The sequence below is a fragment of the Stylophora pistillata genome, chromosome 1, assembly GCF_964205215.1.
Source record: "Stylophora pistillata chromosome 1, jaStyPist1.2, whole genome shotgun sequence".
Taxonomy (NCBI): Eukaryota; Metazoa; Cnidaria; class Anthozoa; order Scleractinia; family Pocilloporidae; genus Stylophora; species Stylophora pistillata.
Window position 1 is genome coordinate 19,043,685 of NC_142519.1, and position 27,301 is coordinate 19,070,985.

A 27,301-nucleotide genomic window follows, 5' to 3' on the forward strand; every position below is an offset into this window, starting at 1 on the left:
GTTTGGAAACTGGATAAAAACAGAGAACAAACCTGTTACATGTAATACCATGTGTCGAATGCGTTTCCAGATAATTAGAGCGTGACAGCAGCCTTAAGAGACTGAGACGAGCTCACATCGTCTTACTGACGATGTGATTGTCTTACTGATGATTTTCTAACTTGAAAATCCTTAGACCTTTTAATAACCAATGAATAATAAAAAAAGTCATCTATAAATAACCATGTCGTTTTCATTCTCTCGAAAGGATTTCAATCCATTGTTCATAATTCGTTGTGCTTTTCACATGACAAGAGTTTGTTTTTTCTGATTCCCTGGGACACAATCTCTCCCTGTAAACACAATCTCTCCTTAAAAAGTTGGTTTACTATGCTTTAAAAAAAGTTGGAAGGAGTTTAACTTTTCAGTCGTTTTAAAATTTGAAAATTCCTTTAGAGTCTTTCTGTAGAACACCTACACAGCATGAGCGCTCGCTAAGGTGCAAAGCAGCCCGAATTGTTGGCAACAGCTGAAGGTAGTCATTAAGGTTGCGTCGAGGGTATTTGAGCCGACAATAGAAAGGTCACAAGTTCTACTATAAGTAGAACGTGTATTTCTTAAAGCGAATGCTTCATATATGTCTGCACATACAGAGGAACTCAGGTCGATAACAAGGCACTATGTTACTTGCATATTTATTTCTCGTCGGTAACTATGATAACTGTTTGGATTGGAGTGTAGAATTACATTAATTTTTTTTTTAATTCAGTTTTTCTCTATTCATTCATTCCTTCAACTGTTTGTTTTATTTTCTACCTATTCTTGACCTATGTGCAAGTCTTGTGATTTTAGGGTCTTCCATATTGTTCGAGCGGGTATCTCTCTTTGTTGAGGGTTTGAAAAGATCGAGGAAGGGGAGGGGGATTCTGATCCCTTTTCAAGCATGAAAGTTAGAAAAATTCATGCATCACGTTTACTTTAAACACATTTTCACGCTTCACGAATTTTTTGCCTTTCTGAAAAATTAACGCGTCGCGTATATATCACGTACAAAACCTTTGCCACCCTCTTTGTTATCTGACCCTAATTTTATCACAGGACGCAGTTTGTTACAGTCTAACTGCTGAAAGATTAACTTACTTGGCTCAGCTTAAACTGTTTCAAGACACAATAAATTATAAAGAAAAGCAAACATGAAACTAGAATACATAACTTCTAATATTAAAAAGTTATTTGAACATTTCTTAAATGTGAAAGTGTAGTTTGATCGTCCGGGTGAGGGTAATTCCTAAGAGGGTAATCCTGAGAAGGACTGTTGTCGGTTGTAGTGACTGACGTTTCGACAACCTGTCCGGGAGTCATCATCAGAGTCAAGTGAATAGTTTTTGTCAGTAGAATGTTCTTAGTTAACAGTACAAACGAACCCAACAGAACGACCTAATTTTACCGACGGATAGAAACAGACCGATCACGACCGACTTACGCCACTTGAGTCTTACAGCCAATAACATCACGGCAAAACTGATCAATCATTGTACCACCGACAACAGTCCTTCTCAGGACTACACTCACCAGGACGATCACACTACACTTCCAAATGTTACCCCCGGGTTCAAACCATTTACCGCATTTCTTAAATATTACCTAATTCACTGTGCTGTAATGGTAATGGCAATTTATTTAAAGTAAATTACACAGGGAGTGGTAATAACATCACAGAAAAACTGACCAATCATTTTACCACCGATAACAGTTGCTGTGGCAGTTAATTTATTACCGTCTCCTGCATCTATTAATTAGTTAATTTGGTTAAGCAGGGGACGTTAAAGAACCCACTCACGAGATTACTGTGATGTGGTCTGTCCTGTAAACTGGGAATTGGGGAGGAGGGACACCTTCAAATAAGTTTCCTTCGATTGTTTGTAAACTGCTGATGCAGTCCGGTCATGCAAAGTCCCCCGAAAAGTGTTGTGATGCGCATTTGATCATATCCACATGTTAATTTGCGCAATATAAATATTAAAAAATTATTATTATTATTATTATTATTATTATTATTTACTACATCAGAAATTATATTCCGCAATAATTAATGTCATTTGATGCACTAAAGAATTTAAGGTATAGACGTAGATATACAATGAGATCAAGAAAAGGCTCAGATGCTTCAATGACCAGACATTCCTAATTTTCCGAAACTCTCTGTTCTAAATTTCCCGGCGTTTATCGATATTTATTCAACCTGGGACTAACAATCTAGAGGCAGAAAGTGCTGGATTAACGTTCCATTAATCGATGGCTCCAATTTAAACTATCAAAAAGATTCTTCCTTACATTAATGAACTTTTCATCTTCATCTAGTTAATAATCATTTTAAACTTCGAACTTCCGAGTACTTGCGCGCTATTTTTGTTCCTAAACTTTGCTCGCCTTCCTCTTCTCACCCTTTCCCTCGTCCGAAATGGTCCAGGAGCATTGTAATATTTGCTTGAAGTCTTAAAAACACTTACTATATTTTCTTTCGGGGGGGGGGGGCGATAAAAGTTTTGAAGTCCACTTTGTAGTTGGTTAGAACGATACTAGTCTTAATTCACTTAATTGAAAGAATGATGAGTTGGAGGGAACTAGCCCATTTTTTCCAGTCACGTGAGGAAGACCTGTTTTAGTTTGTAGCAGCACAGACTGTATGATTACACTTAGGCTTAGGCTCTTTTTTTCATAGCTTGAGATGAAAAGCAAAATAAGATAAAATTATTCTCTAGGAGCCAAATAAAGATTAAAACTGCTGCAAAATTGAGAGTTCTAGACGATATTGATGTATTATTAGATAACCGAGGCGAGCTGTATATCGTTGGCTACTGCTGTGAATTTGTAAGATGAAGTCGGCATCTGGCTGTTCTCTCGCATGGAAAAATTGTCCACAACACTTTCCTCGACGCTTCTCGGATTGTTTTCCTCCTAAATTAAGCAACAAACTCAGTGAGAACCATGCTTGTATGCATCTATTCTAGTTTTATTTGGTAATAGCTGCCGAATCCTACAGATCACAGATTATATCTTTATGAAGACGAAGTGTCATAGTGACATTCAACCCAGATATAGGTAGTAATTCAAATGAGGGCCTTACAGGTCCGATTCGTATTTCTTTTATATTGAGATGAACGTTTAAAAGCAATTGACTGAATCAAAAGACGATGGAGCGAACTATACTGGCAGAAATTGAAATATTTCAGCTGACCGAGGTCGAATTATTCACTTATTCAGTTAGTATTTCAAAGCTTTGGTTGACTCGAGCGGGTAAATTTCCAAACACATTACAAATAGGTATCTCACGAGTTTGATCAATTTCTATTGATAATGGTGGACTGGATTTTCAAGCAAAAATATTTTTACGCAGATACCGATCGTAACTTAAGGCATCAAAGGGACCCTTTATCCAGCCCTGCGATTTTGACGCTCAACCAACCTTCAAGTTCATGCAGCTATAGATTTTTGCCTGACCAGCAGCAGGGTGTAATTCTGACTCTCAACGAACAGTAAAGATATAATACTCACATTAGAGGGCGAAATTTTCAACTTCTGCATTATCAGATCGATCTTGTCCTCAACTATAATATCAAAAAAAAATTACTTTAGAGCATAAAGCATTACGTGAAGAAAGATTATCGCAGTTAAGCACACAACTAACCGATAAAGTCTCAAAAACGTAAGCAATAATTAATATGTTTTTTTCTCTGACGAAAAAAAAAATAGCAGTGTTCAAACCTGAATTTTTTAGTGCATTATTTTATCAGTTTGCGATGTTTCTGGGACGAGTTTTTATTTTTTGATAAATACTTAAGTTCTACGATTTAAAGGAATTGTTTTCATGTATTCTGTTCATCTAATTAAGGGCACAACAGACTCAAATAATAATCGGCTCCTAATGATAGCTTTGTTGGTTAAAAGCACCAGGTCACAGTGTTAACTATCACTGGATGATCATGGGTTTGAGCTCCATCCAAGCCGACTGTGGCCTAAAATAAAAGTGCGCATAGTCCATTTCAACAGGTGTGGCCGAACATAAAAGTGTTGTCATGCGCATAGTCCATTTCAACAGGTGTGGCCTAACATAAAAGTGTTGTCATGCGTATAGTCCATTTGAACAGGTGTGACCTAACATAAAAGTGTTGTCATGCGCATAGTCCATTTCAACAGGTGTGGCCTAACATAAAAGTGTTGTCATGCGCATAGTCCATTTCAACAGGTGCGGTAAGATTGCTCTCTGTCTCACCTAAGGAGATGCACGTGATTTTATTTCTATTTGTATCAAAAAGGAGCAAACTAATAACTACAACCTTTGAGTTCTGATATAAACGTTGTCCAAACCAAGACAATAACGTAAGAGTAACAAAGTCCTACCTGACAATGGAAACGTTTCACCATATTTGTCGAGATACCGTTTAGTAAGGAGTGGAAACAGACGCTCTCGATAAAAACCCTTGTATTGTTTTCGACGGTCATTCGCATCCTGTCATGTTAAAAAATATCTGGTGACTGACTTGAAAGTTGGATTTATCGAACCTCCTCCTCTATTAGTTTTTTTTTTTAATTGTAGATGCAGAGGGTCGTATAGAACTCAATCTCAAACTCATCATCTTCTTTTTACAAGTATGAGTCGCTCACGAATTGATTAAAAAACAAAATCTTGACAATGTTGGCTCTGTTTGAAGAGTTTTACCTACCTCTTCACGAGGATTACCATACAGACGAGTGTAAAGGAGTGCTACCGGAACAGATAGAAGATTGAATGGTACCACGATAGAATGAAGATTCCTGTACTGGTTTTCCACAACAGCGCGTGAAAATTTCCACTCGACTTCCGCATTGTTCTACAGGCGAGAAAGACAACTGACGTCATTTAAGATCCCGGCCTGTTATTTTTTGAGAATCATGTATGTATTCCTAAACTGTAACAACTTATAGTCACTTGAATTTATTCGGCTTAGCCACGTGTAAGCGGAGCAAGAAAAAAGTGAAATACTGATACATAAGTAATAGTATAAATCAAATTTTTAATGCTGGCTTGAGGACAAAGGTATTGCCTGTGCAATTCCTATGACAAACTGTGTTTCTACCTACACAACCCGAAAACCAGTCTTAAGAATTATTATTATTAAATTTTTTATGCGGGATCAAAGGATGCGATCCCGAAATTGCAAGACGGGTCCATCGATTGGCCAATCAGAACATCGGATTTGCTTTCTGGGCCTAAGAAATCAGTCACCTACCAGATGTGAATCAATATGTGTTTTCATCGAGCGCGGAGAAAGTTTACTAAAGCATTTAACCCTATCTGCTCTAGAAATCAGGCGACTCCGGTTGCGGAAACTTCGAGGCCTCGATACTCATTCAAAATATTCCATGATTTTCGTTTTCAGTAGCATTTTAGATAATAAAACTGATAATAGTTCAAATGAGTCCTTAAACTACGGTAAAATAATTAAGCTTAAAATCTCTTAAAAATCTAAGCTTTCACCCATCCCCGGCATCACCATCACACTTACTTTACATTTGCATTTAAGCCTTACGCGGAATATTTTTCTTACTCATGCTGTGAATCGGCGAAAGCTTAATTTTTCAAGAGAATTTTATATCAATTTCACAGTAGTTTAAAGCCTCATTTGAACTTTTGTCAAAAAGGAGCTTTGTACTGGTAGCGAGTCACGATTTCAAGTGATATCGAGTTACTCAACTCACCGTAATATGGTCATATGTCTTGGATAGTAAGGCCACAAGCATGTTGATCAGCATGATAACGGTCAAAATAAGGAAAACCAAGTATAGACCTCTAGTGACTAAGAAGGCAGGAGTGTCAACGGTGGTCAAAGTCTTTAAATCAGTTAGACCAAACACAGACCATATAAGAAGTCCTGATGTGCTGTACAGGCTGAAAAATTGAAAGTACCATTCCGTTCTGATCGATATATATTGAATGGACGAAGGCATAACTTACAAATTTCTGTCCAATGACGAAGAAAATCATAGCATCACTTTGCGTGTCGTCGAGTACTAAACTTTTCTAACAAGATGCACTGGCTCCTCCAGTAAATAGTAATTTGCAAATATTTGTAAACGTTATTATACTAGATTCATAGAATCTAAGTGGGTCTATCATGACCGGGTTCGATTCATGCTTGATTAGATTGAATTGAGTTTGCCGAATGAAATACCTAGACAATTCTACGAAAAAAATATGATCATTCGGCAGGGACCTCGAAACAAATAATGTAGCTTATAATCACGTGCCTTTATTAATCTCTTATTCCTTTTTATCAAGGATTCAGCAGAAATCTTTGCACAAGACGCATGTAGAAGTGGACCTAATTTATAGCTTTTTTTCAAAGGGTTAAAAATCTTCATTAATCAGTAACACCTGTTCCTGTGATATTAGCAAGGGTAATTCGTTCAGCAATCAGGAACTTCAATTCTTAAGTTATTGATCATTTTCTTAACCCCCACGACAAATAAGATGCTATTCAATCTTATAGGTTGAAAGGTTAAGCAAATGGAATGACCTACCAATCTAATGTCCCTGCTTGTTCACAATACCTAGATGAGAACAAATTGAGAGCCAAGTTTTTAGCGCAGATAGAGTAGACGGTGAAGGAAGAACATTTATAACATAACCATAGTAAAGCGCGTGCTCTGATTGGTCAATTTAGCGTCCCCCATTTGCCCATGGGTGTACGCTGCTGACGTGAGGAAATGCAAAGACTATTTTTCCGCTCGCGCATGTTTTTTCTGGTCACGTAAGATTTGTTAAATAAAAGGGAACTCTTTAGCTACAATGTATCAATGTTATGTTATAAAACAAATGGTAAACACCACAGCGTACACTATTGAGTTATGGATGCACGCGGGAGGTTTGCTAAGCACTCAAGAAGCTAGGGTCGCTCTCGGCTATCGCTTTGAGCGACTCTTACGCTTCTTTCGTGCTTACCAACCTCCCGCGTGCATCCATAACTCAATGGTGTACGCTGTGGTGTTTAACATTTGTTAATTATTAAACAAAGAAAATTGATAATCGACGATTACTTTGTATGATCAGACTGATGATAGCCGAACTCGTGATACAATGAAGGGCTTATCCAAAGGCATTGGCTGGAGAAATGCTTAACATTGCCTGAAAAAACTTCTCTCAAGAGTTATTTCTCAAGATGATAACACAGAGTAATTCTATTGGAGATGAAAATTGAAGTTGGAGGATGGATTGCTCACAAGTCAGTTTAAGGTTATAGGGTGGTGGGTTATGCACTTATTTAATAGTTGTATCTGCTCTTGGTTATTGTAGAAAAGAACTTTCGATCGGATGAATAAAATTACAGTACTGATTTACCAACTGGGGAATTTTCCCAGTTGCAAAAGGAAAAATCACTAAGGAAAAATCACGAAGGAGAAATCACTAAGGAAAAATCACTAAGGAAAAATCACTAAGGAAAAATCACTAAGGAAAAATCACTAAGGAAAAATCACTAAGGAAAAATCACTAAGGAAAAATCACTAAGGAAAAATCACTAAGGAAAAATCACTAAGGAAAAATCACTAAGGAAAAATCACTAAGGAAAAATCTCTAAGGAAAAATCACTAAACTCACGGTTTTGAGTTGGTCGCACCATTGGTATTATTCGCGCCGAGACCCAATGTGGATAGCTCTGCTTTAAAAACCTTTGTTATGGCCAACGAAAATGCGGCCACCACAAAGGCAAACTGCATAAGTATGGTGAGTAGGTCAAGAACCATCCGAAATAAAGCCAACTGCAACGGACCGACAAATGAGTTAACCTCTAGGATACTGGAGAAGCGCAACACCAGAAACATAGTATTTACGCCGTAGAGGATGTTAGCAGATTCTAGCAATTTATTTTCATAAGGATCGCCCCCACGGAGAATAGTCCCAATGCGTACCAAGACAATCAGGATGTAGGTGAAGAGGGTCAGGACATCCACGTAATTCCACATATCCCTGAAAGGTAAAAATAGTAAAGATTTCTTCGTTCAGAAATTTGAATTATCATTTCGCTCCAGTGGTAATGCGGGAGGAAACTGGTCGAAAGCCTCAAAAGCTTAGGATAATTTCTCTTCAAGCCACATCTGGTGATCACTAAAATCCCATTGTGGAAAAACGCGAACGGTTCTAATCACCTTTGGCTGTTAGTTTGTCTCACCATCCACAGTAAACTTCGAGAGCAAGCTACTAGACTTTTCTGAAGTCTTGTTCATTTATTTTTACAAACTATCCGAGCCTACAACACTTTTGTCAACAACAAAAAAAACATGCGTACTCGTGGTCGGCCGAATTGAAGTCCAAAGAAAAGGTACACTACATATTCTCAAATCTATTACAAGCGAAATGTCTTACTTGAAATATTTCAGTCGCGACCGCCTGTACTGCTGATATTCACTCAGGATCATGCCACAAAAGAAAACAAAAATGGAGTACTCTGCATATGTTAGTTTGACAGTAGAATCCGAAGTGCAAACTATGCAGTGAAATGCTATGAATACCGTTTGGGTTAGCTTGTCTTTTATAAACAAGACAAAAGGAGAAGTCAGGTAATTCAGGTAAGTATCTGTTGAAAAAAAAATCAGGAGACCAATCAATAAATGTAGCGATCATTGATTTATTCACTCACTCGTTTAATCTATCAATCAATCATTTGATCTTTGACTCGATCACTTCATCAACCTATCCCTCCCTTAAGTTGGCAAGTGAGCAAGCGAGGGAACCAAACAGTCAACCAGCTTTTCTGTATCATCCGGCTTTTTAACTGGATAACCATCTCAAATTTACCCGGCCATTGGGTCACAGAAAGACAGAACATGCTTCTTCGAGAACATTTCACGACAATTAAGCCATTTAGCTGACCAGCTACCCTGTGCATGCTCCTTAATAAAAAAAATCTTTTCTATCCTTTTGACGTACCTATGATACCCGATCGTGATCTTTTCACACTTGTTTGTGATGCTTCACTATGTTCTTGAACACTATTCTGTGACCTCAAACGCCTCTACAAAATGATGAGAATAAAATCCTTTCAAAAAAGATAAAATAAATCAGCCGTCAAACACAGTATACGATAAAGCTCAGAAAAAAAAAGTATTACAAACGATTTTACATGATTTTCACCTTTTTCTGGTCCTGGTAGAAAGCATATCCAATGATTGGGAGCAGAAATGGAGTAAATATCGTGTCTATTACTATCAGTAGGTACAGAAGAGGTCGAAACTTTCCACGAGGCTTTAAGACCTTAGGTATTCCAAGATTCCATCTCATTTGCAGTCTCTTGTACAAAATAGGATGTGCAACAAACTATAAAAGAACTCAAATCTGTTATTGATAATTAGAGTCAGAATTCAAAAACGAAGATGATAAATGAAATCAAAAGGCGAGATTGGATAAGATTTGCTAATTAGCTATGCAGATAAAACCTACTTCCAACTCAGCATGCATCACCAATATTACCTTAGTCTGGTATAAGAAAGGGCTGTTTAAGATTGTATTTAAGTAGCACCATAGTTTTCAAAAACAACTCCTTGGCATAATGAAAGAAGTTCAATCCGCAGGCAATCACGATCGGATCGAGAAACTCTCGATGCGACATCCCCAAGAAAAGTGACATCTCACAAGTAGCCAGTGATATCTTTGTTTTTTGTTGTTGTTGTTGTTTTTTAACAAGATACGTACTTTCTTTTGAGAAAATTCAATTGCTTTATCCGTCATGCCACTGAGCATCGAGGCACAGCGATCAACTTTCTCCGGTACGTCCCGCATTGCAAGCTGCTCACCGCCATTAACCTGATCGATGAGCTGAACAGCGAATTCTTCTGTCTGGTCGGCAAGATTGTTTAGTGTCTCGGTGTTCTCTACGTACGATTTTGCCAAAAGCCGCAGGTTACTGTTAACCTGAGGAACGAGATATTTATAATCAATCAAATAAACTCGAGAATAGAGTATTTTAAACTTTCTCACTATTTTCGAAGCACCCTGTTTTGACAGGGAAAGATACTGCTTTGGGTTAGGGTGTGCTGCTTTGTTATCTGATTAAAATGTAGTTATTTCGAGTTCAGCATGATCTTACCACACAGGGAGAATGAAAAACAAAAAAAGATCTTTGCAGGGAAAATGCTGGTGTATTCAAAAGCACGAGAGTGTGCATTAAGGTCTCAAAATGTATAGCAACGGTCACTTGTTTTACAGGAAGAGCCCAAAAAGTGTTTTGAAATGAAAGTAACCCGGTTCTCTCGTAGAGCTTTTCTCTGACTCAAGCTAAAAACCAAATTTCATGTTGATATCGGTCAATGCCATATCGTCGTTCCGGAGGAACATACGTGGAAACCTGCTAAATTGAAACTAAAACTTAATCATAATTTCGTCTCAATTAAACTACTGTACCTTAAAAGCTGTCGATATAGGGTCATTGCAAGAACACAAATTTTTAGCAGTAACGATTCTCTTGATGTCGTCGACACTCCATTGCTCGCCACCTTCATACTCTGCCAATTTCTTTAGCTCATTTTCTCCTGTGAAAAACGAGTTTTATTCAATTTTCCAATAAGACGGACGACTGAGGAGAAAACCTTGCGTCTCTTGCTGATAAGTTCATTCTGAAGTTTAAAATATTCAGAAGAAGGATGTACCTTCTCTGTTAAAAGCCACTATTATTACGTCCTAGACGAGAGCTTGAATCCGTGATCTTGCTAAGCAACCAACTGAACCAATACAGTTATAAAATTAGCGCTTTTCTCCTATAGGAAATCAATTTTGCTCTATTTACCGACGATTACTCGAGGAAAAAAACTTTACTTCAGGATTATGTGTCTCTTCAGATGATGTATTCTGAAGTCAGGATGAAAGATGAAAAGCGAGTAGGTATGTGGGACAGAGCTGAATAATGAAATAATGAGGTTGTTCTGTAAAAGAAAAGCGGCGAGGAAAACAACGCCTCGAAGCAACGGAATAGGAAATCAACCATGCGAACGACTCAAAATCCGTGTTTCCGCGGCAAAACCTGGCGCATGCGTATACGTTATTCAGCTCTGTCTGTATGTGGTATCTCTTTTCAAAGTTACTGAGCTAATATCTCATGCCCAAGTAAAAAGTTTGGACTTGCGAACTCAAAACCTAAACCAACAATAGTAAAATCAGCGGATATAAAATTAATAAGGACAATCAGAAAACATCCTGCAGAACAAAATGTGACAGTGGCTGTGACGATAATAACAACAAAAATAAAGTAGCAACTACACTGTACATCATTAACAAGGGCAGAAAACAATTTAAGAGTTAGCCTTTTCCTCGACTGTGGCAGAAAAAACAGAGAGCTCTGACTGAAAAAAAAGGCAACAAAAAATAAAATATCACATGGAAAACATGACAAAAATATGCGAAGCGGTTGCAAAGTGCAACAAACCTTCAGAAAGTTTTGATTTCCGCGACTTCTTCATCTCAAATCCTTCCACGCGATCACCTTAAACACACCAAAGATCCTCGTAGTAATAAATAATAATCGGGTGGAAATAATGTTATTGTGGCATGGTCACCTTGATACTACTCTGTGCTTAAAGTTATCTGAAGTTAAATACTGTTAATAAAGGCTAATTGATTCCTCCCTGCTTCTGACGCCTCTATTAGATGGGCTGAATACCTAGAGGTTTCCCCGGAAACGTGAACAGTTTTAGATCCTGCAATTTTAGAGGAGGTTCCTCGCGCCCTTTTTCTTTCTGCTCTTCTTACCAACTTTAATTTAACCGATTCTGACTAAGTATGACTGCATTAGGTCTTCAGTCAAGTTAATTCACTTCGATAGTTAAAGGCCTTCAGATGTATTTTTAACAAGGGTGAGGTTATTACCTTTTCCCTTGTCATCCCCTCCTGCTTTGCTGTACCGTCGAAAATCCAGGTATTCCGCTGCCTGTCGAACCACTCTTAATCTTTGCATCTTTTAGATCTATGTATTAAGAGCAGTCTGGTCATCCCTGAAGAATTCATGACTTTTTCAGGGGCGTAGCGTAAGATTTTGAAGGTGTACGCACAGCGCGGAAATTCGGAGCGCCGAAGGTGTCCCAAACTAGGGGTGTCTGGGGGCATGTTCCCCCAGGAAATTTTAAAATTTATAGTCTCGAAAATGCCATTTCCAACTATTTCCGCGGAATTTTTTTTATAAATAAATGCGACGGAAAATGCAGTAGTTGGTTGTTTATTTTACCCATCTCTAGAGTTTTAAAGCTAAAAGGGTGTTGGCTTCCTAAGTCTAGGAAGCCAAATAACGTTTCTTGTCGTGTATGAATTAATGAAAAGGTACTGGAAAAACAAACACACACGCCAGTATAATTCGAAATGTAAAAATCGGTCCTGTCTTATGGTAACTGTAACGAATTGAATGCTATAAGGGAATTAAAAAAATTTTTTTCGAGATTTCAGCTGTACGCATAGGCGTACATGTGTATATGGACGCTACTCCCCTGTCTTTACTTCTTTTTCCTGTAGGACTTTTCATTTTTCTTGCGAGCTGGCTTATAGAGACATTTTAAGAACGAAGGTGATTCGGTGTAAACGTTATATTAAAACTACTTCAGCTACACCCTCTCGCACAAATAGCTGAAATTCAATGTTTATGAGCTTTGCATAATTGATGTTTTCTTAGTCTGTTTTTGTTTCATCAAATATTTGTGAAGGTTTTTCAAGAAATTACACGTAAGAAAACGTTCCTCATACCACATACAGTGCGTAAAAAAGATTTTTCGGAAGTACCTTCTTTTGAAAAACTCGATTAATCGGTGCTTTTGCGCTTCACTGTTAACAATACTTTTTTTGATGCCAGCTGTTCCAATTCTTAGTACTTTGAGCCTCAATGGCCTCATTTATTCGAAATGAACCAACACTGACGCCTTATGTATATACTTCATGAATAATTGACTCTAAACAAGAGAGTGGTATTGATCCAGGGGGGTTTCATTTTATATATTTCCCCAATTAGCAACGTTTCTTTTGTTGGCATCGTGAGGTTAATTTGAACTTTTACGACTTATTTGTTGATACTGTCATAGTTCCTTTAAAAAAATTGTTTTATCCAATGTTAAAACTCTCAACATACCCGATGAAGCTTTTCAAATGCTTTTGTTTTCGGGGACTTATTTATATTCTGACAACTATATGATCGGGTTTGTGAAAGCTAAAGGTTGCTTTTTAACTCCCAGCATGAGTTAAAATTAATTTCAGGGGTGAATATTTTGTACTGATTTAAATTATTAATAACTACACGAAGCCATCGTCACGCGGAAAGTTTAAAATACAGAAATAAGTCGCCTCAGACATTAGTCCTTAAACTTTTCTTTTAATGTATAATTGTAAGGACGTAGCGTTTGTTTAGTAAAATACCTAGACATTCAAATCTGCCTTTTATCGTCGAATTCAAGTTCAAGTTCTTTGTGATAAAAATGAAAAAGAATTGGGCGCACCTGGTTAATGGGAGAGAGGTTACAAAATAAATTTGGAGTGCTGCGTTGTAACCCGAGTATTAATATCAAACAGAACCAGAAAAAAAAATCAATAGACCACTTTCATAAACGGCTGCCGGATTAATATTCTTCTGTTTAAATTTAAGTTAGCCCTACTGGCCTCGTTCTCCAGTACAAAATTCAAAAGAATACATTATCTCAAGCGAGGCCAGTAGGGCTAATTCAAATTTAAACAAAAGAATATTTATACGGCAATCATTTATGAAAGTGGTCTATGAGCTAAAGACTATATCCCGATGCGTCTAAATCGCATTCAATTTAAACCAAGGTTCGAGACATGATAGACGCCTAGTCCCTTCTTTTCAAAATTTTGCCATGACTTACAACTTCAGCCTTAGGGCGCTATAATACTTTTAAATTTCTCGAATAGTCTGAGGTTGTCAGACGCTTAACTTAAATTAGAGATGGAAAAACTGTTAACGAAGATGGAATATGAATTATGATGATTTAAAGAACTCATGAACAATGTCGTCTTTTCAATTTTTTTTTCATTTTACGATAGGTACAACAAATTTTGGTAGAGAAAGCGGCCTTTTAGCGGGAGACCTGAAAAAAGCGGTTATATATATCCACTAGCCGCGGATATCGATGACGTCTAAAAAAGGCTGACCAAAAATATAAAATTCAAACGATTTGATGAAAAATCTTGGGTAACGTGATGTTTTCGTTATTCGGTTTAAAGCCCCATAGGTGTTAATAGGTTCTTTAAAAAAGACAAGTCGGTATTGAAAATACAAGCCTTGTTTACTCAGGTTAAACCGTTAAAAACTAAATTTTCTGAACAGAATCATGCAAACTTGATCCATTCTGCTTTTTAACCCTAGGCGTTGGCCATTTTTCTTTAATCTACTCCAACCACAACATATCGTAAAAAGCCTTCAAGACCTGAACAAGCGTACAGCGAAATGCTTTTCACATTTCTATGCATGACGTACACACATCTTTACCATTACCGGGGCCCTCCTAGTCTGAATCTTCGAGCTGCTTGAATGTCGTTAGTTTATCCATTTAAGCGGCACTAATCTCCTAAATTATATAGTCTATAATTTTCTTACCTTATCTCAAGGATGAAATGTCTCCACAAGAGCACCTCTAAGAAATCTAGAGAAAACCGCTTTGCTATGCTCTTAAAACGTTTGCCAAAGTTTCTTTCCGCTTACGAATGAGGAGCGAAAAAAATTACCATATACTCACCCATGGTGCTTAAACAGATGTCTGCCTTTGAGAAATTATCACAAATGTCAAGTTGTATTAAGCCCTCCAACGGCGCAATTATCTGTTTGATTTATTCATATCAGTTTATATTACCTAGTATTTAATGATTCAAACCTTCTGGGTCCTTGAGCATTTGGAGGATTCAGGAAATTTGACAACTGACGAAATGTACGAACTGACATATCCTCTGACGTAACAATTCTCTATAAATGATAAATTTGGAAAAAAAAGTTGTAAGATATTTTTTAATAAGAAGAATAACAATCGTAGTTTTTGTCAATGTTAATAATATGCGCCATATGATATCGTGTTTTTACCGCAGGTCTTTCACATGCACCTGCCTATAATAACTAAACTATGATACTTGGGCCACATCGATAATAAATGATTAGACTGTAATTTTGTGTTTAACAATAATTATGAGTAACAATACTCAACCGTGGAACCCTCATCAGTTGGTAATTTATGTGAAATAGTTTCAATGCCATGTTTTGATGAAAGCAATTTCACTCCTATCGGGACAGTTTTCTCCTTTTTTTTTTTTGACCTATTATCTAAATTTAAGAAAATCTCCGTATAAACACGAAGTAAATCAGTAATACATCTAGATCATAATGTATTTACATTCTGCTCACGTAGAAGATAGTGAAAGCGCGTTTCATTACATTGTTATTAATCTAAGAAAAAGTTAATTTTGCCAGTCATAGAAAAACGTGATCTCTGTCAAATAAAAATCCCTTGCTATCGGACATTACACTTGAATTTGTCATGAGGAGGCGGCGCATTCTTTGAAACAATTTATCTTTCGGGTGAAATGTCACTCATACTGCAGTGCTGTTGTTTCACGATATCTCCAAGCTACCTTTCATTTTTTAGGAAGTTTGGCATTTTGCTTAATATAGTTTTTCTGACATATCCAGTATATTCTTTATATCCCTTTGCAAAAGATTAATGTTTTGTTTTTGTTGATCAATTTTGTTTGCAAATAAAGGTAGACTTGTTTTGTTAAATTTGTCGGTAAGCAGGTCAATGGACAAATGCATTATTGAACAAGCGTGAGGTGAAGATGGCTAGATATTGGCCGAGTTATTTTTTTGCGAACGAGCTATATCAATAAAGGATGATATATATTGAGAAGAAACACGGAGTTCGCTTCAATAAGAATCAAGAATGAGTTATTTATTTTTAGAGCCAGAAAAAAGTCAACGCACGAGATTCGTTTTTGTTTTCCTTGTTTTACTGTTTTCCGCCGCCTTTTGAGACTGTATCGCCGACTTTGTCCCAAAATTACGAACCTTGTGTGTCTTTTCCACGCCGCATTTTCGTGACTACTGCCTCCTCTAGGAGGCGAGGCCGCATATGTTGTCGAGATGAGTGAATGATTGAGTGTAACAATAGAATTCCCATAACAATAGTTTCCCGGTGCTTATTGTTTCTTTTTTCGGAGTATCCTAGAAGTTCGACATTCGAACTCCATACACAGTTGAGTTCTCTCCTTCGTGATTTCTGGCCGAGTGCCACCAGCACATTATGTTTCCTGTTCTTGCCGTGGCACTAATGAAGGCAGCTGAACGCGATAATCATCCCTCAATCATTTTAGAATTCCGCGCGATTTAAAACTCACAAGAGTTTTCCTTGTAGAAAATCTTGATAGGTGTGATCGGCAGGTCATAAAACTTAAGGGAAATTTTTTTCTTTGAAGAGAGAGCATTTTACCGTTTAAATCAGCATATTATGTAGACCCGAAGTTTCTGCCGTACGTAAAACTTCGGTTTCCTTGCAGAAAAGATATGATCTGCACATCTTGGAAGGTTTAGGGACTTTTTTTTTTCTTTGAAAAGAATGCATTTTACTGTTTGAATCAGCGACTTATACCTAATCGGGTTGCTAAATTTGCGAAGCGAGGAAGCTGCGAAAAACAATACCTTGAGTTATTCAACAGAATGAAAGAATAGATGAACGGTGGATCGGCGGAATAACGGGAAAAGGGAATATCCTAAAAAGCAAAATGCCTTTACAGTATGAAACAAAAGCCTTGTAGTAAGATAGGAAAACTATCGACAGTTAACAGACGAAATTAAAAGAAGCATAGGGAATCATGCATTGTTGGAGCCCAGAGGATAGGGGAACCTTGAGGCTTCCGACCGAGCTCCTTCAAATCATTATTTTATTACTGTTGTAATCATTGTTAATATTATCAAAAGACGGCATGCTACGGTGAAATTGGATACCTGTCGAAGTCGGTCTCGTGAAAGGTCACGAACGAATTTGTCAGCGTATCGCGAGTTGTAACAGTCATAATTCTTCGTAATTCGTAATACGTAATTGCTACATCAATTTTCCACCGGTTAAGATTTGCGTTTACTTCATCGGTTAAGAGAGCTCGCAAGGAGTCCCACACTAGCAGCGACTATTCATTATGAGGGTTCTAAGCAAACACTGGCAAATCCACTCCTTCACCCTTGACTCATCCATCCACCTTTTCTTGTGGCAGGAAAATGGATATCCTAAAGCGGACTCCATAGGCTGTGAATAAAGGCTGATAGTTTCTAAAGAAACTGTTTGGCACTGCGTCGGTGGGGGTAACGAGATAATTTGAATATATCAACAAAGTTGAAATGGTGGCCAATTTGCCATTTCAACTTTGTTGATATATTCAAATTATTCCATAGGCTGTGGTGGTGTTTACCGTCGGAATATTACCTATATTACCTATAATACAGCATCAGTAATTTTCGGCGCGGCAATGAAAAATCAAGAATTTAGTTTTACCTCTTTGCCCTTCTGGCCGACAGCTCTTTCGCTGGTTTCCCGCACCTTGCGATGGGTTTGCTAAAAATAAGATAGATAGATAGATAGATAGATAGATAGATAGATAGATAGATAGCTTTATTAGGAAGTAAAATCATTGCAGCTTCCGGGCCGGCTGAAATACGACTTACTTTACAATGGGAATAAATTATCTCTTACTCTAAGATAACTACAATAAGAGCCGCAAAGTGTAATCTACAATAAAATACAATAAGAGAAGTATCAAAAACCAAAGTACAATTAATTAAGATAGCCACTAATAATTAAAACTGTTCGCCATGATAAAGGTGTTTTTGAACCTAGTTGTCTTACAAATCGGTAGCTTAAAGTATCTCTGGCTGCGGGTGCGATAGGTGGACTCGTTGCGTGGAGGCAGCAGATCATGGAGCTTGTGGTTTTCGTCCCTTACAATCTGATGAAATAGAGCATCACACAAAATCGCCCTCCTCTCGTACAGTGAGAGCTACTAGAGCTCAGCAAGTTGATCACAAAATAGGAATAAATTCCTTATTCTTTCTGACAAGTTTCATTCCTATTTATGTCGTAAAAGCAATATCAGTTATTGGGCCAGGCGTAAAAACAAAAACAAAAACTCTCTTTGAGTGTTCTCCCAACATCCCGTCTAGTTAATGACGCCGATGAATCGATAGAAAATGCAGTTTTTCCTAAAATGATATATGCCAGACTCAACAAGCGCTCTGATTGGTCAAAAGATGTATCAAAAAACTAAAATACCTTCCTTTCCTGAGGAATGGCGTCGCGTGCTTAGCTTTCTCGGAAAGCCGCAAAACTCTTGAACAAAATTTACTCTTTCAAATTGGCACTCTTAAACCCATAATTATTAACGAACGCTTTTTATGAGGGCCCGTTCTGGTCAAAATGGTGCATATAATTTTTAACTGTGCATAAATTAATTTTACACATTGATAGAATTAATATTTTGCATTTCTAAAATATTTTATTTAACCGCCAAATTAATTTTACCATTCCTATTAATTATATTTTTAGAAGACCAATATTTTGTGTTTGTAATTAATTTTGTGTAATTAATTTTGTGTGTGTTTGTAATTAATTTTGTGTGTGTTTGGAATTAATTTTGTATGTTTCTCAAAATTCCTGTGCTGCCAAACAAAGATGGCGACGGCCCCTTCGATTCCCGAGCAAGTAAAAGAAATCGCACAAGCTACAATAGACAGTATTAATCAGCTAAGTTGAGCACGGGCCGTCAACGACAAGATTTTCTAGTAACGAACGTCAACAAACAACATCGGAGACGACTTTCGTTCGCCAAACCCAGCCAGCTAATAGAGCACTAACAGAATTGCAGAGGAGGTTTCCGACAGTTTCAAGAGGAAGATACAGAAGGCCTTGTAATTCTAGCTCGCGGCCGTATCCAGTCCTTTAGAATGCAAGGCGTCCTTCTGGTCGACCGTTAGCATCTGAGATAGTTTCTAAGGATGTTATGATACTAGAAATGGGAAGAGAGAAAATACCCACGAAAGCAGAAAAGCCTGATTTAGAGAGAAGTGGACGAATTATATCAGGCGTTGACATTGATAGAAAGTGGGATGCCGAAAAACTTCACAAAGAGTTAGCGCAATTATTGACAGGTGAAATGGAGGGCTTGTATTTCGAAATAGTAAAGAACTCTGGTGGTACTTTGCTAAGACCAAACATCCAGGCAGGAAAAGAGATTGATTCAAAGCTGCTGCTGAAATCGATTGCTCCATCTGGCTGGATCTATTTAAGACTCCTGGAGGAATTGCTATCCATGATTGATCCCAGTCATAAACAACTAGAAGTTCCTGTGTTTGAATTCCCTGAATCTGACATGCTCTCAAGTGATGCTAGTGGTAGAGATGACTTCTCTCGACATATGTCAGACACCATTGCTGATAACTCTAATACAAATGTAGGATCAGTGTTCAGTACAAGTAAGAGTCAGCCACCCTCGAGTTCATTTGATATCCAGTCAGTAATCAAAGGTGCTAAAGATCAGGGTTTGACTGACCCTGTAGAAGTGCTTAAATTTCTGCAAAAACAGATTGTAACTGGCCGAGCCCTAGAAATTACAAGCTGCGAAGAAACCATTGAGGGAGAAACAAATTACATTACTGTTGACAGGGAAAATATATTAGAAACAACGATTAGTGAACTAGAATACATTACAAATTATAGACCCACATTTCAGGTGGACTTCATGGGAGAGGAATGTGTAGATCAGGGTGGGCCACGTAAGGAATGGATAAGATTAATGAATCAAGCCATTAAAGAAAAGTACTTTGACCATGGCGTGAGGACACTATTAGCACAAGATTACTATTTTGTTGGAGTGATGATGGCAGTTGCCATGCTTCAAAATGGACAGTTGCCTGTATTTGTAGAAGAAATCATTCTGCAGCAAATTGTTTCTTTAGAAGAGTGTTTTGACCCTTGTGTTTGTCAAATTAGGCATGGACTAGAAGAGCTTGGAATGTTGTCAGCTCTTCAGGAACTGCCAATGTTGGTTCATCTCCTGAGACCCCAAGCACAAGGCAAGTTGAGCGTACAAATGTTACTTCAGATTTTGAAGCCTAACTTTTCAGATCAGGGTTCTAATACCCTAAAAAAGGAAAAAGAAGTTTATCAACTCTTTGTCAAGTATGTTCGAGAAGTGGCAGCTTCTAGGAGGGTGTGTGGGCAGACTACCCTTAATTTGAGTCACATACTTCAATTTGCAACTGTTACAGCACAGCAGCCTGTCCTTGGTTTCGGCCTTGCACCATCACTGGAGTTTATACTACCCACAGAAATCGTAAAAGTTGCAAGTCAGGAAGGACTGAATGATGAGCAGAAGAAAGGAGAGAGTGATAAGCAGCAGGAAGTTCAAAGGGAAGAGCAGCACCTACCGGTGGAGGGCGGCTTCCTCCCTTTAGCTCATACCTGTACCAACTTGCTTGAAATTCCAAGGCCAACTGAGAAAGTTCCTCTGCCTCCTAGGGATAGATTATTTGCTCTGTATGACGTAGCATTTTCACAGTGTTACTTTGGCAAGAAGTAAATGGCCTACAGTCTATTGTTGATGTTGCCAGTTTTGACTTTAAAGTTGTAAGACTGCTAATGAGGTGCTGTTTTCCTTGACAAACATTGAGTTATGCAGGTTGAGTTCTTTTGGTCTTCATGGGTTTTTTTCAAATATATATTGATGGGTCTATATACATGCAATGCTGTCTTTCTTGTTGCCAGTTTGAGTTGTTAGGTTTGATTGACCTCAGTGCAATAATTACTCAAACTGAATGACGTTATTCATTTTATGTTGCTGTTAATAAAAGTAAATAACTAAATTAATGCAATAAATCAGTTCTGAGTTTTCCATGACTGATACTGTTATAATTTACGGATGAAAGCAATGATCTATCAAAATCAATTTAACAGAGCATCACCACTCAATTTTGTTGAAATCTATACCAGGGAAAGCCTGTGACTAGGGATAGTTAAACTTAATATTCCAATGATATAGATCGATTCTATCTATGATTTATAGATCTATCTATCTATGAACGATGTCGATAGCAATGAAAGGACAAAGATATTAACAAAGTGAAGCATAAGTATGATGCACGATCCTTCGCAGTAGATAGCGCTATTTACTATGCACTAGCGAAAATCAGACCTGAAAAAAATCAGGCCTGTACGGGATTCGAACCACTGACCTTTGCGATACTAGTGTAGCGCTCTACCAATTGAGCTAACAAGCCGACTGGGAGCAGGCCGTTAAAGTTGATTCGTAATAAACCCGTGACGATAAATCAGATACAATGAATATATGAAGTTCATATATTTTGAACTGCGGTATTAAATACGTATGATGCACGATCCTTCGCAGTAGATAGCGCTATTTATACAATAGGGAAAATGAGACCTGAAAAAAATCAGGCCTGTACAGGATTCGAACCACTGACCTCTGCGATACTAATGCAGCGCTCTACCAATTGAGCTAACAAGCCAACTGGGAGCAGGCCGTTAAGTTGATTCGTAATAAACCCGTGATGATAATAATGGATACAACTTGATTTGAAACTCTTGTTTGTTGTCAATAAAATTCATGTTTGGCTAGTTTGCACACAGAAAACTGCCTCACCTTTGTGGCAGATCAAATGGTTAATCTATTTAACCACAGGAAAACTGCTTCCAACAGCTTTCCTTTAAAAAACCTATTGGGGATGAATCTTTCTATGGGGGCGGGCAGGAAGGCAAATACCCTCCTCTGCTCTAAAAAAACTGTGAAAAGCAAAACATCTTGCATGTCAAAATAATGTTTCAATTTTAATGATCAAGTAAAGAAGTTAAGGGAGAAACTGGTGAATTTGTTGTCGAGACTATCTGCTCCTATGGATGAGAAAACAATTTTTATTATAGTGGCACAGTTTCGTTCTTCCTTTCAGGCCTCAAGAGACTTCACTCGAGGTCAGAAACATGTTAATGACATCAATACATTGCAGGAAGAGATCTGCTTTCGTCGGTATTTTCTCTCTTCCCATTTCTAGTATTATAACATTCTTTGAAACTATCTCAGATGCTAACGGTCGACCAGCAGGACACCTTACATTCTGAAGTACTGGATACGGCCGCGAGCTAGAATTAGAAGGTCTTCTGTATCTTCCTCTTGAAACTGTCGGAAACCTCCTCTGCGATTCTGTTAGTGCGCTATTAGCTGGCTGGGTTTGGCGAACGAAGGTCGTCTCCGATGTTCTTGGTTGACGTTCGTTACTAGGAAATCTTGTCGTTGACGGTCCGTGCTCAATTAAAGAGCCTAGCTGATTAAAACTGTCTACTGCAGCTTGTGCAATTTCTTTCACTTGCTCGGGGATCGAAGGGGCCGATTAATTCCCACACAGTTAAAGAACCGGGCCCTCATACTTTTCATTCTACTAATTTATTCTTGTTTTTCCCGTCTCCATGTTCCAACCAATAGTATAGCTCCACTTTCTGCATCTAAACCCACACACAACTCACAATTCCTTCATTCGCTCTAACTAACGCTCGAAACGTCAGCTTTTTAACACTTTACAGTGGCCAATTTACGATTTCAACCTAGTTGATATAACCAATATACCTTGTTACCTCCACCAATGCAGCACCACAGTCAGTCTCCGGAGACTTACTCCCTTTATTTAGATACAGGATCATTGTGCATCATTGTTAACAGTTGCCAAATTTGTTTTCAAAAATTTATTTTAAAAAGTAAACTTACAGTTTATATTCTCTTAAGCTAACCAACCACGTTTTACGACTTAAAATGGTGAAGTAAATCAATTTGTTTCAAGCTGCTATTGTGTGTGGTCACGAATTCTGTAATTCTTTAAAGTCCTATTAATAAAATAGCGCCCATATTACCTCAGATAACGGAGCTGAGGAACCACTTATGATAGAGGAGCGATTAGAACGTAGGCCAGACAAAAACCTGCCCAAAAATCCTCACGAGGAAAAAAGGGTAGGAAATCTGGGTAGGAACCATGTCGCTGGCCCATCTTACGGAGGCTTTACTAAGTCAAAACTAGACGATAGTAAAGTGAGATACAGCTGAATTATTAAAATTGAAAGAAACGGAGCTCTGAACCGTTTGATTCAGAGGACTAGATGACTACAGCGTGCTACACCCCTTCTTATCATACAACCTCGTTCCCAGGGCTTTTTCCCTCAGCTGGGGGTGAGGTGGGGGTGGGACCTGGGAAAAGGTCCTGGGAACGAGGTTGCTTATCATATAGTACCTCTGAATAAACTTCCATGATACACCGGCCTGGGATCCAGGCCCTGTAGTGTCTCGTGCCGACAAAATACTAATTTACCTTCTTCACAAGCTCATTCGTCAATTCGTTGATCTTGTGTAACAGCCATCAAAGGCTCGACTGTTTTAATAAAAATTTGAACGTTTTAAATGAGAAAATGTCTTACAGCACTGTATAAACATTATCGCAAATCGGTATCTTAATTTTCAGCATGACGCAAAGCTTCTGCATTGCTAATTTACTCTACTTTACGTCTATTTTTATCTGTTATCTCACTGTCACTGACAATGAAATTAGTCTCAGTTTCACGACGCATTCCAAGATCTCGTTTGATAACAACGGGAAGAGAGATAAATCTTGTAATTACACACTGGGTACACGTTTTTCGAGCTGTGCGGTCTGCGGTCTGCGTTTTTGAGGTCTGTGTTAACGAGACACCTGAGTTGCTTTGTACGATTGTACCAAAAATGATTTCATATAGTAGAAGTACTTTAACGTGAAAACAGATATTCCGAGATCTCGTCTGATAACATCAATGACAAAAGAAAGATAGATAAATCTGGTATTTACACACTGTATACACAAAGGAAAACTGATTGCGCACACGTCGACTGACTCAAAAGGCACACACATAACCTCTGCAAGACTGGTACGGCTCGACAGTGGAGGGTCGTAACTGCGATATCTTCAATAAGAATTCAACTCCAATGTTTACATAGCAGTTTCGCTTACGCATTCCGTGATCTCGTTTGATAACAAAAGGAAGAGAGATAAATCTGGTAATTACACACTGTGTAGATCTTTTTTGAGGCGTGGGTATTCGAGGTGTGCGGTATGCGTTCATGTCTGCGTGCTTTCATGTAATTTTCAGGTAATTTCAGATGGTTTCAGGTGGTTTCATTGGTGGTTTCAGATGGTTTCAGATGGTTTCAGATGGTTTCAGATGGTTTCAGATGGTTTCAGGTGGTTTCAGGTGGTTTCAGGTGATTCCAACTTTTAGTAACTACCGTGCACCCCTGTGTACCCTATGTACCCTGTGTACCCTGTGTACCCTGTGTACCCGTGTGTACCCGTGTGGACCCTGTGTACCCTGTGTACCCTGTGTACCCTGTGTACCCTGTGTACCCTGTGTACCCGTGTGTACCCTGTGTACCCTGTGTACCCTGTGTACCCGTGTGTACCCTGTGTACCCGTGTGTACCCTGTGTACCCTGTGTACCCTGTGTACCCGTGTGTACCCGGGTGTACCCTGTGTACCCTGTGTACCCTGTGTACCCGTGTGTACCCTGTGTACCCGTGTGTACCCGTGTGTACCCTGTGAACCCTGTGTACCCTGTGTACCCGTGTGTACACTGTGTACCCTGTGTACCCTGTGTACCCTGTGTACCCGTGTGTACCCGTGTGTACCCTGTGTACCCTGTGTACCCGTGTGTACCCGTGTGTACCCGTGTGTACCCTGTGTACCCGTGTGCACCCTGTGTACCCTGTGTACCCTGCGTACCCTGTGTACCCTGTGTACCCTGTGTACCCGTGTCTACCCTGTGTACCCGTGTGTACCCGTGTGTACCCTGTGTACCCGTGTGTACCCTGTGTACCCTGTGTACCCTGTGTATTCTGTGTACCCTGTGTACCCGTGTTGTGTACCCTATGTACCCGTGTGTACCCGTGTGTACCCTGTGTACCCTGTGTACCCTGTGTACCCTGTATACCCTGTGTACTCTGTGTACCCTGTGTACCCTTTGTACCCTGTGTACCCGTGTGTACCCGTGTGTACCCTGTGTACCCGTGTGAACCCTGTGTACCCTGTGTACCCTGTGTACCCTGTGTACCCGTGTGTACCCTGTGTACCCGTGTGTACCCGTGTGTACCCTGTGTACCCGTGTGAACCCTGTGTACCCTGTGTACCCTGTGTACCCTGTGTACCCTGTGTACCCGTGTGTACCCTGTGTACCCTGTGTACCCGTGTGTACCCGTGTGTACCCTGTGTACCCTGTGTACCCTGTGTACCCTGTGTACCCTGTGTACCCGTGTGTACCCGTGTGTACCCGTGTGTACCCTGTGTACCCGTGTGCACCCTGTGTACCCTGTGTACCCTGCGTACCCTGTGTACCCTGTGTACCCTGTCTACCCTGTCTACCCGGTGTACCCTGTGTACCCTGTGTACCCTGTGTACCCGTGTGTACCCGTGTGTACCCTGTGTACCCTGTGTACCCTGTGTACCCTGTGTACCCTGTGTACCCGTGTGAACCCTGTGTACCCTGTGTACCCGTGTGAACCCTGTGTACCCTGTGTACCCTTTGTACCCTGTGTACCCGTGTGTACCCGTGTGTACCCTGTGTACCCGTGTGAACCCTGTGTACCCTGTGTACCCTGTGTACCCTGTGTACCCGTGTGTACCCTGTGTACCCTGTGTACCCGTGTGTACCCGTGTGTACCCGTGTGTACCCTGTGTACCCGTGTGCACCCTGTGTACCCTGTGTACCCTGCGTACCCTGTGTACCCTGTGTACCCTGTCTACCCTGTCTACCCGGTGTACCCTGTGTACCCTGTGTACCCTGTGTACCCTGTGTACCCTGTGTACCCTGTCTACCCGGTGTACCCTGTGTACCCTGTGTACCCTGTGTATCCTGTGTACCCTGTGTACCCTGTGTACCCTGTGTACCCTGTGTACCCTGTGTACCCTGTCTGCCCGGTGTACCCTGTGTACCCTGTGTACCCTGTGTACCCTGTGTACCCTGTGTACCCTGTCTACCCGGTGTACCCTGTGTACCCTGTGTACCCTGTGTACCCTGTGTATCCTGTGTACCCTGTGTACCCTGTGTACCCTGTCTACCCTGTCTACCCTGTCTACCCGGTGTACCCTGTCTACCCTGTCTACCCGGTGTACCCTGTGTACCCGGTGTACCCCGTGTACCCATGCATATCATGTATACCCTTGTATACCTCGTATACCCTTGTATACCTCGTATACCCCGTCTACCTTGTATACCCTGTACACCCTGTATATTCATGTATACCTAAGTATACCCTGTATACCGTGTATGCAGGAAATCTGGCAGACATCTGTTGGAATGAATGGAAGCTCTCTGGCCGTGCACAATCTCGTTTTGTATGTTCACAAATGAATCATGAATAACTTATTATGATTTTATCAGCCCGGGGGGGGAAATCCCATATAAAATGGACTGGGATGCTCGTCTGGAATTTTGAAATAAACTCCTAAAGGAGACGATTGTATGCGTGTCCCGACCGTTTTTGGACCCCTGAAGGAGACCATTTCCCAGGGTACACAGGGTACACAAGGTACACAGGGTACACAGGGTACACAGGGTACACAGGGTACACAGGGTACACATGGGTACACATGGGTACACAGGGTACACAGGGTACACAGGATACACAGGGTACACAGGGTACACAGGGTACACAGGGTACACAGGGTACACATGGGTACACAGGGTACACAGGATACACAGGGTACACATGGGTACACAGGGTACACAGGGTACACAGGATACACAGGGTACACATGGGTACACCGGGTACACATGGGTACACACGGGTACACAGGGTACACAGGGTACACATGGGTACACAGGGAACACAGGGTACACATGGGTACACATGGGTACACAAGGTACACACGGGTACACAGGGTACACACGGGTACACAAGGTACACAGGGTACACATGGGTACACAGGGTACACATGGGTACACAGAGTACACATGGGTACACATGGGTACACAGAGTACACATGGGTACACAGAGTACACATGGGTACACATGGGTACATAGGGTACACAGGGGTGCACGGTAGTTACTAAAATGGACTGGGATGCTCGTCTGGAATTTTGAAATAAACTCCTAAAGGAGACGATTGTATGCGTGTCCCGACCGTTTTTGGACCCCTGAAGGAGACCATTTCCCAGGGTACACAAGGTACACAGGATACACAGGGTACACAGG

The 27,301-nt window shown here is 39.8% G+C and overlaps 2 protein-coding genes across 7 annotated transcripts; one reads left to right on the plus strand and one right to left on the minus strand.

Annotated features, from left to right (window-relative positions):
- Positions 1-660: 660 nt before the first annotated feature.
- LOC111343439 (short transient receptor potential channel 5-like) lies at positions 661-17,566 on the minus strand. 6 transcript variants are annotated; one of them, XM_088742076.1, is made up of 16 exons: positions 17,527-17,566; positions 14,869-14,957; positions 11,873-11,969; positions 11,433-11,489; positions 10,415-10,542; positions 9,707-9,925; positions 9,149-9,331; positions 8,945-9,029; positions 8,381-8,591; positions 7,616-7,984; positions 6,541-6,570; positions 5,719-5,908; positions 4,704-4,850; positions 4,381-4,489; positions 3,535-3,587; positions 661-2,937 (listed from the first exon to the last, which is right to left on the minus strand). In XM_088742076.1, exons 3-16 carry the CDS (start codon positions 11,958-11,960, stop codon positions 2,803-2,805), a joined length of 2,004 nt encoding a protein of 667 aa, XP_088598202.1. In that variant the 5' UTR covers positions 11,961-11,969; positions 14,869-14,957; positions 17,527-17,566; the 3' UTR covers positions 661-2,802. The 6 variants fall into 6 exon arrangements, with proteins under 6 accessions (XP_088598202.1, XP_088598198.1, XP_088598208.1 ...); XM_088742072.1 differs by lacking the exons at positions 14,869-14,957; positions 17,527-17,566 and adding an exon at positions 14,848-14,868; XM_088742082.1 differs by lacking the exons at positions 14,869-14,957; positions 17,527-17,566 and adding an exon at positions 14,595-14,764 and having other exon boundaries at positions 11,873-11,997.
- Positions 17,567-19,039: 1,473 nt separating this feature from the next.
- LOC148741544 (uncharacterized) lies at positions 19,040-20,979 on the plus strand. The gene has a single exon (XM_088733766.1). It carries the CDS (start codon positions 19,040-19,042, stop codon positions 20,603-20,605), a length of 1,566 nt encoding a protein of 521 aa, XP_088589892.1. The 3' UTR covers positions 20,606-20,979.
- The last annotated feature ends 6,322 nt before the right edge of the window (positions 20,980-27,301 follow it).